We start from the raw sequence: 16,625 nt of genomic DNA on the forward strand, positions 1-16,625 counted from the left end.
TCTAACTAAGAAATCCAACAATGGCTTGTTGAATATGCTACAATCAAGAGTCATGGGCAAGGTGGTGGAACCAAAGTGGCTATCATACAACCCATAAACCATTGGCAGCATGTCACCCGTTATCTCACCAGCCATGTTGGTGGCATAAGTGTAGAGTTGTCATCTTCGTGTGTCATCCATATCCGCACTAGTTGAACTCAATATCTTAACATGGACTTCTTTTTTGGCAAACTTCATGACTAACCGAATGGTAAGCTTCTTGGTTGATATAATTGCTCCTCCCCTTTCCACAATTTGATATAATGGTAGGCTTCTTGGTTGATATAATTTCTCCTCCCCTTTCCACAGTTTTTTTCAAAAGCCTTTTAAGTTTCCCACTAAAGATTTACGTCATTTTTTTTGCTTTCACAATATTTGTGCGTAGAGTTACACATCTTTTGTTAATTGCAAGGTTAGCTTTAAATATTAAAAAATGGTATTCTAAGGTTTTTAAATTCTACAAGCACATTAAATAATGGGAACAAACTTGGAGAGCCTGAGGGGAACTTTACCATGAACCATATGTGTGGTAAAAAGTCTTGTACCATGTCCATGGAGATGATTTTCAAAAACATGGCTTTCTTGCTTTTTCTAATTAGCATGTTAACTTTGAAATTACTTCATTCTAGATAAAACCATAGGTGAAGCTTACATGACACAATTTGAGCAAAGATGGGTGTGTGAAAATTATACTCAAATGTGCACACCACCATTTCATACACAAGAAAAAAGTAGAAGGCATGATACGTTTGGAGCACCACATTTGTGTGTGTGTGAGAGAGAGAGAGAGAGAGAGAGAGAGAGAGAGAGAGAGAGAGAGAGAGAGAGCATGCCAAAAAGAGGAGGGGGGGTGTAGAAAAAGGAATATTGAAACAAAGTTTGAGTAATTAAGCAATCATACAATATATTTAAAATAGTGAGGGGGAACAACATAACATAACTTCGGCCTTGCAGCCTGCTTGAGTGGGCACCGACCTTGAGAGTTGAACCCCATACCAAAATAACCAAGCAACGTTTTTTTTTTCTTCACAAAAAGAAGGTGAATGGGCATGGTGGTGGGTTGGCTAAGGGATGGAAGAGGTCCTAAGTTCATATCCTTGCTTGTGACATAGCTATGGCTCCTTAATTCAATACGATCTCTAAAAAAGAGAGGAGGGGTTACACATTACGTTAACCGGGGGCAGCAGGTAAAGGCAGCGGGCAAGAGCCGGTAGAATGACACGAGGTATAAACTGAGGGGACGGCCACATGAAGTCCTTTTTCGCCAAAAATTGCACGCGAAAAACAGCAGCGGCAAATTAAATACAACACTCTTGTACCGGGGCTTCGCAGGAGAAGACGAAGGGAAGCGATTCGGGAGAAAAGCAAAAAGCAGGGTTTTCTGCTTTTTTGGGTGCTGTGCTGACCAAGCAAGCTTCCCCAACAATCCACACGCACATCAACAGTTTGGCGGCGTCGATTTCCCTGGATTGGCAGCAACAGAGCGCCCCAACCCTTGATCGTGTACATCTCTTGTCTCTGATCATTGAAAAATTTGCCTTTTTTCAGGGTTTTCAATTTCTCATGCCCTTTTACAGATTTTCTGCTTTTCGTCGGTCTCTACACTAATGCGGACATGTTGCCATGCGTTCATCTTGCCCTTTCAATCCTGAACAGGGCAAGAGCCGTGCTGTGTTTGAGGTTGGTTGTGTTGTGTACACTCGCCTCTTGTGAGGCCACTTCCAATTGAGTGTTCTGAACAGGAGGGTTGTGGTTTTGGAACTCGTCTCCTGCCAAAAAATATGTAAAAGGAGTCTCCTGATTGTGCGCTTGTGGGATCTCCACCACCACATGATTTTAGTACGAACAAACAGTTTCGTAGCAATACATAGTAATGTCAGGTGTCAGCCTGAAATTCTCCAATCTGTAAACACAGTCCAGCGATGGGCAGCAGGCCTTTAGGTCGTGGATGAGTATGATATAGTTGGCTTTGTGTTTGTGCATTTTCTGGGCCTTGCTCTCTATGCAAGGTCTGGCTTTGAAGAAATGAGCAGATGGTATGCAAAGGTATTTGGTATTTCTGCTGCTGGTGTCAGTCTTTTTGGAAAGCACCCTTTTTCTAATGTGATAGACAGTTCTCGCTCTTCTATATTGACTGGTTTTTCTTGGTGAACGCAAAAATTTGGATGAGCACCTTGTCTGAGCTTTGAACTTTCATCTGATCTTGTATGTTATTCCATCTTAGTCTCTGTTTCGTCACCATTGATTACATGCTCATCCTTGTATGTCACCGGCATTTGAACAGGCAGCTTCCCTATGACTGAATTTTTAGTTCCTTTGCCTACCAAGTAGGGAGCAATGATGGATTTATGTGGTGGGTTCGGTTGAAGAAGATGTTCAGTGAGTGGGGTTGGACACGAAATGAAGAAGGTGGGAGTGGTAAATGGCCTTGGATTATGCTGCGAAATCAAGCTTCTACAGGGCTCCGTCGAGCAGGCATTGAGGTCGAGCTATCTGAATACCAAAGGCTATCAGGTGGTGATGAAGACTTGAGCCCCAGAAATCTTCTCCAAGGAGAGAGCACAAAGTCTGAAGCCATCACTGACTTGGATGCATTCTTTGAGAGGTTATATAAGTACTATTGTGGGAAGGGTCTCTGGTGTATTGCCACTCAATGGGTGGTTGAGCTTCTTAGCCTTGGATTCACCATTTGCTTCTCTGGCTTCTTCTTGCTCATAGTCGATTGGCAGGTGCTTCACACATGTGGGGTTCATGCCATCGAACCGTGTGATCTTGTAAGGGAGGCTGTGAAGGAGCACCCTCTTTCTCCAGTCACATTCTTAAAGGGTATTGTGGTGACCTATTTGACACTCTTTTCCTTGTATTGGGTTTTCTGCTTTCTTCGCTTCTTCACACAACTGAGGGAGATACTGGAGGTCCGATATTTCTACAGTCATCGGTGAGTTCGAGTTCTCTACACTATATCTTCTTTTCCATTCAAATGTTTGCACAGGTAATAACAGAAACGTATTTGGAAGAATACTGAGACTTGTTGGGATGCTGCAGTTTGTGTGTCAGCGACAGGGAATTGCAGACATCATCTTGGCCAGCGCTTCTGGACAAGATAGTCAAGTTTCAACAGCATCAGCGCCTTTGTGTTGTGCGTGAGCTATCGGCTCATGATGTGGTGATGCGCATCATGCGCAAGGAAAATTACCTGATTGGAATGTTAAACAAAGGTGTACTCGCTGTCCCGCTTCCTGCATGGGTACCTGGATCAGGCCCTGTTGCATGCCATGATAGAGATGGCACTGAAAGACGGCTTTTGTTAACCAAAACTTTGGAGTGGAGTCTGAATTGGTGCATACTGCAGCACATGTTTGACAGGTATTGCCTCCTCCACTGTAGTGACTTGCTAAATTCTGTCCATCTCGTTGATGTACTTGGATTTGAACTTTTGAGGGTTTTTTGCTTATGTATTATGTGCTTGGAAAGAGTCTAAGAAATGTTATAGTAGTCTCAAAGTTCCAGATGCTGACTTAGGGACTTCTAGGCTAGAGCTCTGTCCTCTGTCTCCTGCACAGATAAGAGGTTTTAACAAGCACAGGGGATAGGCAGCAACAGCAGGGGCCTGCACAACTTGGAGATTTCTTCATAGAAAAGATGAGGAACATCAGATAGTTGTTCAGTAAATTGTGGTTGATTTTGGGGCTGAATCTATTGCTGGCCCCCTTTGCATCCGATCCATCTCGGTTTCCATGAACAAGTCGGCCAGCACCACGTGCAGCTACAACACGTCGGGTAGCACCACAGGCAGCCAAAACAGGTTGGACAGCACCAAGATAGCTAGTACATCAGGTACATAATCTGGTACAGTAGGTACAAAATCTGGTATAGCAGGTACATGGGTGGTACAGCAGGTATATAATCTGGTACAATAGGTACATGGGTTGGTACAACTGGTACAGAATCTGGTACATGGGTTGGTACAACAGATACAACTCTCCATTCAGCCGGTATAGCCCTCCATTCAGTCGGTGTAGCAAGTACATGGGCTGGTACAACAGATATAGCTCTCAAATCAGCCGGTACATCACTTAATGCAACCAGTATAGTACATAAATCAGCCGGTACAGCTCGGTACAGCCATCAAGAGGTCATAAAAATAGAGAAACCTCTGTTGAGGGAAGTGGAGTGTAGGAACTCTCCATAAAGTGTTGTAGACAAGAATACGAGCAACCATCATAGTAGAGGCTAGTCTCAACAAGAGAGCCTACCTAAATGGAGAGAGAGGGCTCCCATGAATAAGAGAGCCTACCTAAATGGAGAGAGAGGCTAGTCTCAACAAGAGAGCCTACCTAAATGGAGAGAGAGGGCTCCAATTTATAGATTTGGGGCTCCCATGAATAAAATAATTTGAAAGTGAAGGCTATAATGACAAATGGAGGGCTGAGGTGACAAGTGGGAGACAAGTGGGAGGCCACTTGTCTCACTTTGATCCATTGTCTTGCCACATGTCCCAATTTAAGAGATGGTTCCAACTTCCCTCCATAAACTTCATCTCTAAAAATATCTCAACTCGTAGATATTCTGTCAAAGGTGCTTCCACAAGTCCCTCCGTTTGCCTCACTTACGGACGTGATGACACGAACGGATTTCCATTTGGGGTTGTCTAGAAATAGTAACTCCTAGATTCTAGGAGTTTGACCCTTTGTATTCTAGGATAATTTCGCATTCCCAAAGCTTGTAATTTCTAAATATTTAGATGTCTTGGAGTCCACCAACCTCCTTTCATACTGGGAAATGTCCAGGCTGGTGACAATCCGGTTGCATCCTATTGTGCATTTAATGCTACAGATGCATGGCAAAAGGATACTTGTTGTTTTGGCTGTTCCCGAGGTGAAGTTGGCTGATTGGGAAAGTGCTCATTTTGATCCAGAACTTGCCTGTGCTACTGTGAGGAATGGCAATCTGGTTGCATCCTATTGGACATTCAATGCTACAGATAATGTCACCATTTGGCCACCCAATTGGTCCACCTGTGTTTTCTGATTATGTATGTACATTGGACTAACGTCCATGGCAGTTGCATATGTCGGGGATTGATGCCACTCACGTGATATTGTGGACTTGGCGTTCCGTTGGGACTTGTGTCTGTGTGTACATGCCCATAAATGCTTGGAGTATTGGTGTTCCATTGGGTTTGGTACCTCGTGTATTGCCTAGAGCACGTCTATTGTGGTATAGTTTCAGGAACGGTGATTGTCCATACCAATGCTGCATTGCATAGTATCTTTATGTGCTTGCTTGCAATTGAAATTGCATGCTGTTTTCATGCTTGCCTGACCAATGTGTAGTTCCGGGTAAGGGAACGTCTGCCCGTGAACCGTGCATATAACTTTCTGTTGACATGGTTATGTGGCATGTGACAGGTGGTAAGTATTGGTCATAAACCTAGCTTCAGGAATTAGCAGTAATTTATAAGTGAGTGTGTACATACTTCATTAAGTATTGGGCGATGTCCCGATGTGGACAAAACCCAATGTCCACCGCCTAGACCTTATCCCCTTTGTACAAAGAGAGCAACTAGACATGTGTTCGCTCTAGCTTGCACCACAAGCCACTTGTCCTCTCTTAGAGTGGCCACGATCATCTCATAAGCTCTAGATCCAAGACATGCTCCATCACCATCAAGCTACCTTTACACATGACATAGCTAAGGGAGACCTCTCTACTTGCAATTTGGTAAGCTTTGATGCTTAAATACGGAAGCAAGTAGTAGGAGGGAGGAACCGGACTCCATGTTCACATACCATGTGTAGTGTTCTCTTGTCCTATGTGCTCTCTTGTAGATTGTTGCTACCATGTGTTGGTGGAACAATAGAGAGCATATGGTAGGGAACATGGGCACTTGAGAGGGTAGTGTGAGTTGCAAGTCTACATTGACAACTACATTGTTTGTAATACTGTTTTCATATGAATTGGTGTCGCGTGTGGAAATCTGGTAAGAAATGCCCATGACATGTACTTGATTCTCCTAAGATCAATATGCTTTATTTGAGGGAGGGGCCGGCTGTTCTGGCTCACTGTGCGTCCCTTGTCAATTCAGCAAATTACTTCTTGTATTGAGCATGTTGTCTACTAAATCTTGGTGTATTTAAGTGTATTGATTAGCATTGTGTTCAACCAAGTCACATTGGTATCAGAGCATACGGTTCTCTTTCACTTCTACTGTGAAAGACAATCACGCAAACACTAGCTATCTCTACACTTAGAACACTATGGACAGCCATACAATGAATGTTGGAGATGCTTACACAAGATGTTACGACCCTGTGTTTTTCCCTCTGGGACAACAAGCAGGTGGACACGGGCACGGGCACAGACAGTGTGAACAAGCATCAGTTGGATATGAAAAGGAAAACCCATATGTGTGGCTAGTCCAAGTGTGAAAGGGGACAAAAGGAAGTTATAAGTTTATAAGGTTTAATAACCTTTGAAGGTTTAAAATTATTATTATGTTAAAAGGCATTCGTTTTTGCTAATCGCTTTTGGCGTTTTGGAGAAAGCGCATCGCCCCTTTATAAGCGAAGGGTGGCGAGCTGAAGGAGGGCAGGGTTGCTGTGTGGCACAAGAGTTGCACATGCAACCGAGGGATGCAACATGTGCATACTTGGCTCGTACTGAGGATGCCTATGCAGAAAAAGCAACCATCCCAAATGCCTTGGTATCCCCATAGGTGTCCCAACAAGAACTTATGTCTAAGAGGATGAATTCACATGTTATTGGAGAGGAACTATCGGCAACTTCATGCAATGTAGGAGTACCCTATGTAGCTTGTCAAGGATACAATGTTTATGGCAGTGGTCAAAATGTATGTGAAATGCCATTGCCGGCTGAAAATGTGCATGCACAACACATGCAACATGGGCAGTAATTTTCTGTTGGTGCAGGTATTCCGCGTATCTCTTATGGCACTCATGCCTTTTAAGTTTCAGTGTGCTCGTGAGGGAGAAGCTATGGGTGAAAATGCACCAATGTGTGTTGAGGGACCAGCCATGCCTCATGCTTTCATGGTAATGTATCCATGCCTAATGCATCACTTTTTGTTCCTAAAATGACGCCAGTAATAGGGGCTGTCCCAATGGACAAACATGTGGGAAAACATGTTGAGATGAAGGCTAATGCATCAAAGTCTCATGAATTTAAAGCCGGAAACAAATCTGTGAAGTTTGACGCATATCACGGGGAATATGATGCATCAAAGTTACTTGTTTTTATTGCCCAGTTTGATATTGCTTTTAGTGATGAGAATTTCACTCAAAAATCCATGATCCGACATGCAAGCATGTTCATGAAAGGCATTGCTGCCCATTGGTAGCTCACGAAGAAGCTCTCACTGAATCCTTGTCACACGCACTCTGCACTGTAGTGCATGGTGACAAGATGGCTCATCATCATTAGTGCAACATTGTAGATTATTAGTACCCTTTTAGGATGATAATTGTCGTACACCGTGGCCCGTGACCCCATTGTAATTCTCAGTCCAGGATAAGTCAGGCAGGAGTTACGTAGATCATTCTCAACCTTAGACAGTCAGTCAGTCCAAGTTCCTTAACCCACTTGAAGTGATGCATTCATGCATGTAGGAGCATCAACGCTTGAGCAATTCAGCCTCTATGCAGGAAAACACAACATCTACAGCATTCAGCATTCAGTCCCCTTTGTGTTTTCAGCACCCTCATGTGCATTGTTTTGCTACAACCACTTGGTGAAGGTAGAACTCAGCATTCATAATCATTTTCAGCATTCATACATAGCCTAGAACAGTCCCAATCAGCCCCTTCTCTCAGCCTCAGATTTGCAGCCTTCCTACATCCATTGGGAAGAGTGCATAGGCTCGAGATTGGTCATCATTGGTGCTTCTACAGCCGTGTACAGTTCAGCCCGACTCTTGGTCTTCCGAGATCTTGTGTTTGGCTTATCGTCAGTCCACCGGCAGCCTCTTTAAAGTAATAAAGCAAATACTATTCCGGTAGCGGGATAGGGGGCCCTTCAGTGGGTAATTCGGGACCCCATACAGTGTACAGTTTTCATCTCTCTCTCTCTCTCTCTCTCTCTCTCTCTCTCTCTCTCTCTCTCTCTCTCTCTCTCAAATCTCTTAAAGTTTGAAGTCTTAAAGTGGATTGCGAAACTCGCGAAACTCAGGATACAGAAGACGGTGTGAGCATTTGTGTGACAGGATCCTCAAATTACAAATACTTTCGCTGCATGTTACATTGGTATCAGATTCAGCTTGTCCACACACACCGTATCCTAGCGTGAGGGCATCCTTGGATGGTCAGATTGCGTTCCGGCATGACCACCGACTTCAGCATCATGTCTACAGAGGAGAGTACTCATCAGCCGGAAGATGTCTCCCCCGAAGGAGACCTTGCTCTTCCGACTACAGCAGACATATAGCAGACACCATAGCTCGACTCAGAGCTCAGAACCAGCTTCTCATGGAGCACCTCCAACTCTTGGAGGCAACATCAGCGCATCCTCCTCCGCCTCCAGCAACCTGTAACAACAAAGAAGAGAAGACGAGGCTAGAGGGAGAGAAGAAAAAGCAGAAGCTGAAGTAAGAAAGCAGCAAGAAAAAGTAGATAGATGGGACTATGAGGAAGTCCAACACAGGATCGAAGAAGATCAGTGTCAGGCTGAACTCGCCGCTCGGGAGCACCAACGAGAGCTCGATCGAGAACGTATGTTACTCGAGCACCAAAGGGAAAAGGAGGCCATGTATCTTAGATACCAGCACCTCTCTTCAGTTTCCCTAGCCTCAGGTGCCACCAGCCAGCAGTCCGCGACATCTTCTACCGTCATTCGAAGTCAACCGAATTTTAGGAAGTATGATGTTAAGTCTGATCATTTAGCAGTTAATTAGTTTATTCATCAATTTACTGCTCATTTTCCATTAGCTAGGATCACAGATCCTCAGGATAGAGTCCACGTAGCGGCTCCTCACCTTATGGGCGAGGCAGTCACTTGGTGGCAGCATTGGTCGAGTCTTCATATAGACCAGACCACTGGTGTCACAGCTTTTAGCTGGGATACATTTGTTCATGACCTTAAGACTAGATTCCTCCCGTCCTAGTATATGACCAGCCTAGCAGATGAGTTCTATGGACTCAAATAGAACGGGTCAGTAGTGCCTCAGCTTGAAAAGCCCCTTGATTTAAGATCAATTTCTGATCATACATGGTACATTGACGTACATGAAGGCATCCAAAGTCTTCACGATGCTTCCCCCTGGCCACATATACATCCAAATAATGAAAGCCCCTTGATTTACAGGCACATTGAGTGCTTGTAAGGCATCAACACATTATCCACAGCATCAACCGCGAGTGCCTGCATGCAAATCAAACCAATCGGCACAAAAGCCCCTTGATTTGCACTGCAATTTGCTGCAATTTTGCCCAAATGTGCGATTTCTCACATCATACAGCATGTATGAGTGCTTAATTGCACAATTACATCAAAAGCCCCAAATTTCGACATCCAATTTCCTGCAAATTGATCCTGATTGTGACCAATTTCCTGCAAATTGATCCTGATTGTGACCAATTTCCTGCAAATTGATCCTGATTGTGACATGTCACCCAATTTTGCCAATTTTGAGCATGTCACCCAATTTTGCCAATTTTGCTCAAAATTGAGCAATTCGACACCTGTACCTGCTCAATTGTTGATTGTACTTGCTCAATTGCAAATCCCAAAAAAAAATTGAGGAAAATACCTTGTAATTTCTGATTTTTCTTCAATTTGCAGGCTGAATTTTGTTGTTGCAGGAAAAGGGGGTGATGATGCTGCTGCTGTTCTGTGCAGGTGGGGGGGGCACTTCTTGCTGATGTGCCTGCAGTGCTGAAGTTGTACGGATGGCTGCATCTACCACCAGCTCATCCTCGAAGATGGGGATTCTGCTCATGACTGACGTGGCCTCATCTGTTCGTTGGCAGGATTCCTAATGCCATGCTCCACCAATACCTGGCGCAGCCGCTGCATCAATGGGTAGCCTGGGCTGGCGGGATCATACGCATACGTGAACACATGAGAGCCGTCGAAGCGCAGGCCTGCAGAGAATGCGTATGTTGTCTTTCTCCACGTCGCCTACTCACGCGGACCACTACCCCGCTTACGAGCTCGCCTCCGACTTCGCCTGCGTGTCTCTGATTGGCTGTTGGCTACCTATAGCCCACGTAGGCGTGTCGCCTTCGCCTACTTACGCCTTGTGGCCAGGCGCCTTTTGCAAGCCTACGATTGGCTGTTAGCTATGGCGCTCCTATCGCGTATCGGCCCGAGCTTCTTACTCGTTCCAGATATGCCACCACGGCCTCTGCACCTGATAGCGCTACACGCTTCTTGGATTCAGCGCTTCAGTCTCCTACCTGCTGCTCTCAATGAACACAGTGGCCTCTGTGTTTCCTGGCATGGTGGTGGAGACTGGAAGAAAACTGCCTCCAATACGCTCTTGTAGCAACATGGGAATGCACTCTCAAATTAGAGGAATCTTGAAACCCTAAAACACAGCCTGCTCTGATACCAGTTGAATGGGAGAATTAGGTTAGAGTTCATGTGGGAGACATACACAGAGAGAACAAGGGAGAGAGAGAGAGAGAGTTGTGGGGATAAGTTAACTCATAATATGAGTGTGTGACTCCCCTATCACACATGTATATTGCACTAGTACACATAGTGCACTTAGTACATTAAAAGTACTAAGTGTACTATGTACTATAACTTATGGGCTTGTACACACTATAAGGGTGGGCATTATGCCTTTACCCCAACACAGATGGTGGTTGGCTTGCAGCACAAAGAATCTTTTCTGAAGCAGGCTTCTAGGCGAGCTTCGAAACCTTTGGAGTTGGTACACACTGACTTGTGTGGACCTATGCAGACCCCATCCTTGGGAGGCTCTTTGTATTTTATGCTGCTGCGTGATGATTGTAGCATATTCACATGGGTTTATTTTCTTTCCCAGAAGGACCAAGCTTTTGCTCGGTTCAAGGAGTGGCATGTGATGGTGGAGAAAGAGTCTGGCTTGTAGATAAAGACTCTTTGGGTTGGCAAAGGAGGAGAGTTTTCTTCCAATGCATTTGTGCGGAACATGGCATCAAGTAGGAGTTGGCCAATACAGGTTCACCTTCAGAGAATGGAGTAGTTGAGCGTAAGAACCGGATTGTGGTGGAGATGGCGAGGACGATGTTGGAGCATCGTGATCTTCCTTGTTCGCTTTGGGGAGAGGTTGTGGCTACGGTTGTCCATATCCGCAACCGATCTGCGACGACTTCAGTACCAAAGATGACTCCCTTTGAGGCTTATTTTGGTAGGAAACCAGATGTCTCCCATTTCCAGGTAAACTATGCTTTGATGTCTCGTATCATGCGAGACAAAGAGTCCACTTCTGTATAGGAAGCCCTTTCACAGGATACTTGGAGGAAAGCCATACAAGTGGAACTGGATGCCATAGAGAAGAATAAAACTTGGGAGTTGGTTCCGAGGCTGTCAAAACAGTCAGTCATTGGTGTCAAGTGGGTCTTTAAGACCAAGTATACGTCAGATGGGACTGTGAACAAACACAACGCTAGACTTGTGGCTAAGGGTTATGCTCAGCGGCCTGGCATCAACTATGAGGATACCTTTGCACCGATAGCGAGGATGACCCTGATTCAGACCGTTCTTGTCCTTGCCTCTTCTTAGCGGTGGCCCGTATATCAGATGGATGTGAAATCCGCGTTCCTTAATAGTGACTTGCAGGAGCAGCCTCCACGCTTTGAGGTTCTAGGATCAAAGGGGATGGTTTACAGGTTGCGGAAGGCCTTGTATGGTCTTAAGCAGGTTCCTAGGGCTTGGAATCAGAAGATTGATTCTTTCTTTCTATGGACTGGATTTCAGAGATCAGTTCTGGCGGTCATGTGGAGCACATTGCAGAGACAAAGGCTGCCTTGTCAAAGGAGTTTGAGATGACTGACTTAGGCTTACCCCACTTCTTCTTGGGATTGGAGATCTAGCAGACCCAGAGGGGGTTCTTTGTCTCTCAGCAGTAGTATGTTCATGAGTTGCTTGAGGTCTTTGTGATGGATAACTGCAAGCCTATCATGTCACCAATGGACGTCTGGCATAATTTGCAAATGCGCTCTACTCGAGGGATGCGTGCTGCTCTCCCAGTCTCGATCTCTAGTTGGTGTGATGAGACCCTTAGTCGCCCAATGGCTACTCTGGCTCCATGTGATAAGTGGACCTCCAAGTATCATGGTCGATGGATGAAGCCGTCTGTGGAGGTGCTCAAGAAGTGGTCTCTGTAGTAGAGCATCTTCGTCCGGAGTGGCTGACTGGGAGATAGCCAAGTCTCCTGTATGTGGCCCTGCCAAATGTCATGTCTCATGACTCTGTTCCTCTCTGTCTGAGAGAGGCATCTGTGTGGTGCAGCTAGGTCATACTGTAAGGGTGGTAATCTGTCAATATCAATCTTGTGTGATGATATCCATTGTACCACCTGGGAGTACCATGACCAGGTATGTCCCTCCTCAGCAAGCTGTCTGGATGCCTCAAAAGCAGCCCGAGATACCCGATTTAGTGGGAGCTCCCGCATCCTGTGTATAAAAGATATAGTCTGGAACATGGCCTCTACTAACATAGGTGGTACAGCAAACTCCGCTCGAAGGATATCATGTGGTATTGAAGGTTTGCTGCGGATCATCCGTGAGAGTAGCAAAATCTGAGGGCGCTCTATCTGTGTCCATGAGGATGTAGCCAAACCTGGTGCCCATACTGCTGCTGCATACATCAATGCTGGAGTAACTAGTGTATCAAATAGCCACCCCTTAGTACAGGGCTCCTGGAAGTGTGCCTGGTGACACTGGCGTTCCAAAATTGCTAGTGCTGCGTACCCTCGTGTCACTCTGTCTTTGGCTGCATGTGCCGTAGAGAATCTCCCTGATGAGCTGGTAAATGTGACCCCAAGGTATACATATGAGCCCACCACCTCTACCTGTCCTCGGGCTAGTGTAAGGATAGTCTAGCATCTGACTGCTGCTGATGTATGAAAGACCATAACCTTGGTTTTCCCAAGGTTCACTGTGAGTCCTCGCTCCGCACAGAAAGTATCCAGGGCCTGTAGATGCCTTTGTAGCCCTGTCCGAGTATCCGACACAAGAATGATATCATCAGCATATAATAGAATGTGTACAGTCGTACCTGAGATGTCAATCCTAGAGCCTCCTCAGTGTATGATGTAGTCTGCTACCTCGTCGATGTATAAGCCAAAGAGTGTCGGGGAGAGAGGGCAGCCCTGCTTCACACCAATGGTGCTGGCAATCATATCTGATAGTCCCCCTGGGCATCTAACTCGTCCAAACACTTGCTCATATAATCTGTAAATCCCCTACATCATGTCGGGGGGTATGCCCAGTGTCTGTAAGCGGTGGAAGAGGCGCTCTCTCGGGACTGTGTCGAAGGCTTTGCGTAAGTCCACAAAACAGCAATAGAGTCTCTGTCTTTGTGCCCGAGTTTGGTCAATCAGGCATCTTAGGGTGAAAATGTGATCTATAGTAGAGAAGGCTCGCCGAAAACCTGCCTGACCAGGGGCACGAAGCCCCTCCCTCTCAGCGTGTGTGCTCAATTCTGCCTCCAGGATAGCCCCATAGAGTTTGGCCAAGGTATGACCAATCATGATAGTCCTATAATTACCGGGGTCCAACATGTCCCCAGCTTTGTGGATTGGTACAATAGTGTGCATCATCCACTTAGCCGGGAAACCTTCTACGAGAGCCCTGTTAAAGAGGTAAGCAATAAAAGGAGAGAGTGTGTCGGCTGCATAAATGAAATGCTCACCTTGTAAGCCGGTGTGATCCTTAGCTCTCCCATGTTGGAATCTATGTATAGCTCGAGATACCATATCGGTAGTAAAGAAAACCGATGAGGTCGGTGGAGTCTCGGTGGGGCGAGGGATGAGTGGTTGGTGTGGAACATCATAAAGCCCTTCTGCATAACTCTGCCAGTGTTGAGGATCAGTAATCGGAGTGGGGGGACGTGGCTCTGAGAGAGAGAGAGAGAGAGAGAGAGAGAGGACACCGTGTTGGGTCCCAAATACCCTCTGTAGGGCCTCCACCACAGATGGTGTATTTGCTTTATTAGAATGATGTAAATTTGAAAGAAAATACAAAAAATCTTGACCTTTCTTGGCTGGGAATTCCCTGCCCTTGACCTGCAGTCCTTCACCCCTTTGCTTAGCACTTTCTTGGCTTGTCTAGCCTCTTTATGCTTGAGCTCTTGGTGAGAAATGAGATGATCTAATGGGATTGTGGGCTCTCCTATTTATACTACTCTATCAACAGCAGTCGGCTAGCATTAATTCAGGCTGCCAGCAATAAATGTCCCACGACTGAGTACTTTCAGCATTTAATGCTGAAATAAATCACATAAAATGCTGCGTTTTTTTCCTAATTGGCTGGGCATCATGCGCCTGCTTGTGGATGGCTGGACAGTGCTTTTGCAAACCTCTTGAGGGATGGGCAGCCTGTATGGGCTGCCCCATACCTGCCCTACAGCCACACAAAGGCTGTATCTCTTGAAATCTGCCTTTAGCTTGCCCCTAGGGCTGTCCTACAGCCCCTCCATGGCTGGTGGGTTCAGCTAGGGCCTTCCTGGCCCTCATGGGGGTGGTTCCACACTATCCCCATGCCTTACTGGAATAGTATTTGCTTTATTACTTTGAAGAGACTGATTGTGGACTGACGATAAGCTAAATGCAAGATCTCGGAGGACCAAGAGTCGGGCTGAAGTGTACACGGCTGTAGAAGCACCAATGATGACCAATCTCGAGCCTATGCACTCTTCCCAATGGATGTAGGAAGGTTGCAAATCTGAGGTTGAGAGAAGGGGCTGATTGGGACTGTTCTAGGCTATGTATGAATGCTGAAAATGAGTATGAATACTGAGTTTTACCTTCACCAAGTGGCTGTAGCATAGAAGGTAAGATTGTTGTCCGTCTTAGTGTCTTTAGAAGACGAATTACCCTTCCCCGGTTGGGGTTTGGTACTAGACTGCATTTGTTTGGGCTTGCCTCCGTTCATCCTCATTTCTTCATTTTGAGCGGTCATATGTACTCGGTTCAAAGTTGCGAACTGTGAACCGGATGTTGGGATCTAATCCACAAATGAATTGATCCATCTTGGCCTGCTCAGATAACCCTAACTGTTGTGCTAAAGATATAACCTTTTCGGAAAACTGAAGCACATGTGACCTGTTCTGTTGGAGTTCATAAAACTCATCTGCTAGGCTGGTCATATACTGGGGCGGAAGAAATCTGGGCTTTAGGTCATGAACAAATGTATCCCAGCTAAAAGATGTGACACCTGTGGTCTGGTCTGTATGAAGACTAGACCAATGCTGCCACCAAGTGACTGCCTCACTTGTAAGGTGGGGAGTCACTCTACGGACTTTGTCTTGAGGATCTGTAATCCTAGCTAATGGAAAATGAGCAGTAAATTGATGAATAAATTGATTAACTGCTAAATGATCACACTTAACATCATACTCACTAAAATTCGGTTGACTTCGAATGACGGTAGTCGATGTCGCGGGCTGCTGGCTGGTGGCACCCGACGCTAGGGAAACTGAAGAGAGGTCTTGGTATCTAAGATGTGAGTGAGAGACGGTGTGGAGCACGCGAAGAAACAGAAGAAAAACGTGTGGAGGCCTGGAGCAAAACGATGGAGCTCAAATTATGAAGATAAGATTGTTACAAAACTTAGGGCATATAATAACCCTAACTGGTGCCCGTTTCACATAACGGTAAGTTGGGCGCCTTATTAGGCGCGGGGAAAAAACTTCACTTAAAGTGAGTAAAAAGTGCCCGGCCGGTCCTAATACATTGGCCACTGCCCATAATAATGTCAGGACATTATTTCTAACACCCCCCTGCAGTGCCAATGTGGGTACAAGGCATGATGTCAATCACCAAAAGGAAGTAAGCCTAAAGCTTTGCGGAAAGCTTCAAACTTTTCTCGAGGTAAAGCTTTGGTGAAAATGTCTGCGACATTGTCATGTGTTGGACAATAGATCATGCTGATCTCCCCTGCATGAAGTCTCTCTCTGACATAATGATAATGTATCTCTATGTGTTTCGTTCGTGCATGAAACACAGGATTCCGTGCTACTGCAATAGCACTCTGACTATCAGTGAGAATCGGAGTAGGCTCCTCCAATAAAGGATGAAGATCTGCCAAGAGTCTGCGTAGCCAAACACATTCCACTGTCGTTGTGAAAGCTGCCCTGTACTCAGCCTCACAAGACGAGGTAGCTACTGTAGATTGTTTCTTGCTCAACCATGAAATGCATGAGTGTCCCAAAAAGAAACAATTACCACTGGTAGACTGCCTTGTGTCGAAGTCACCAGCCCAATCTGAATCACTGTATGCATGTAAATGCAAGTCACCCCCCCTGGGAAACATCAAGCCATAAGACTTGGTGCCTTGCAAGTAACGAAACACACGCTTTACAGCTTGCCAATGAAGCATCCGTGGGCTGTGCATATATCTGCTCACCTGGGATACTGC

At 45.7% G+C, this 16,625-nt stretch overlaps 2 protein-coding genes across 2 annotated transcripts in view; one reads left to right on the forward strand and one right to left on the reverse strand.

Annotated features, from left to right (window-relative positions):
* The first annotated feature begins 1,296 nt into the window (after positions 1-1,296).
* LOC147610703 (autophagy-related protein 9-like) overlaps positions 1,297-16,625 on the forward strand; it is a 32,540-nt gene continuing 17,211 nt past the window's right edge. The window contains exons 1-3 of the mRNA XM_086785164.1: positions 1,297-1,542; positions 2,324-2,977; positions 3,085-3,405. Coding sequence (XP_086641290.1) covers positions 2,388-2,977; positions 3,085-3,405 — 911 coding nt within the window. The 5' untranslated portion in view covers positions 1,297-1,542; positions 2,324-2,387. The remainder of the gene's footprint in view (positions 1,543-2,323; positions 2,978-3,084; positions 3,406-16,625) is intronic.
* On the reverse strand, positions 12,317-13,253 carry LOC147610704 (uncharacterized). The gene has a single exon (XM_086785070.1). The coding sequence runs from the start codon at positions 12,851-12,853 to the stop codon at positions 12,317-12,319; it is 537 nt and encodes a 178-aa protein (XP_086641196.1). The 5' UTR covers positions 12,854-13,253.

This window comes from Cibotium barometz, chromosome 48 (assembly GCF_041138505.1).
Source record: "Cibotium barometz isolate CiBa-2024 chromosome 48, ASM4113850v1, whole genome shotgun sequence".
NCBI classification, from domain to species: domain Eukaryota; kingdom Viridiplantae; phylum Streptophyta; class Polypodiopsida; order Cyatheales; family Cibotiaceae; genus Cibotium; species Cibotium barometz.

What these genes read in the sequence shown, in the direction of transcription:
- LOC147610704 (XM_086785070.1), bottom strand. Translation starts at nt 12,853, where the DNA reads ATGTATGCAGCAGCAGTATGGGCACCAGGTTTGGCTACATCCTCATGG.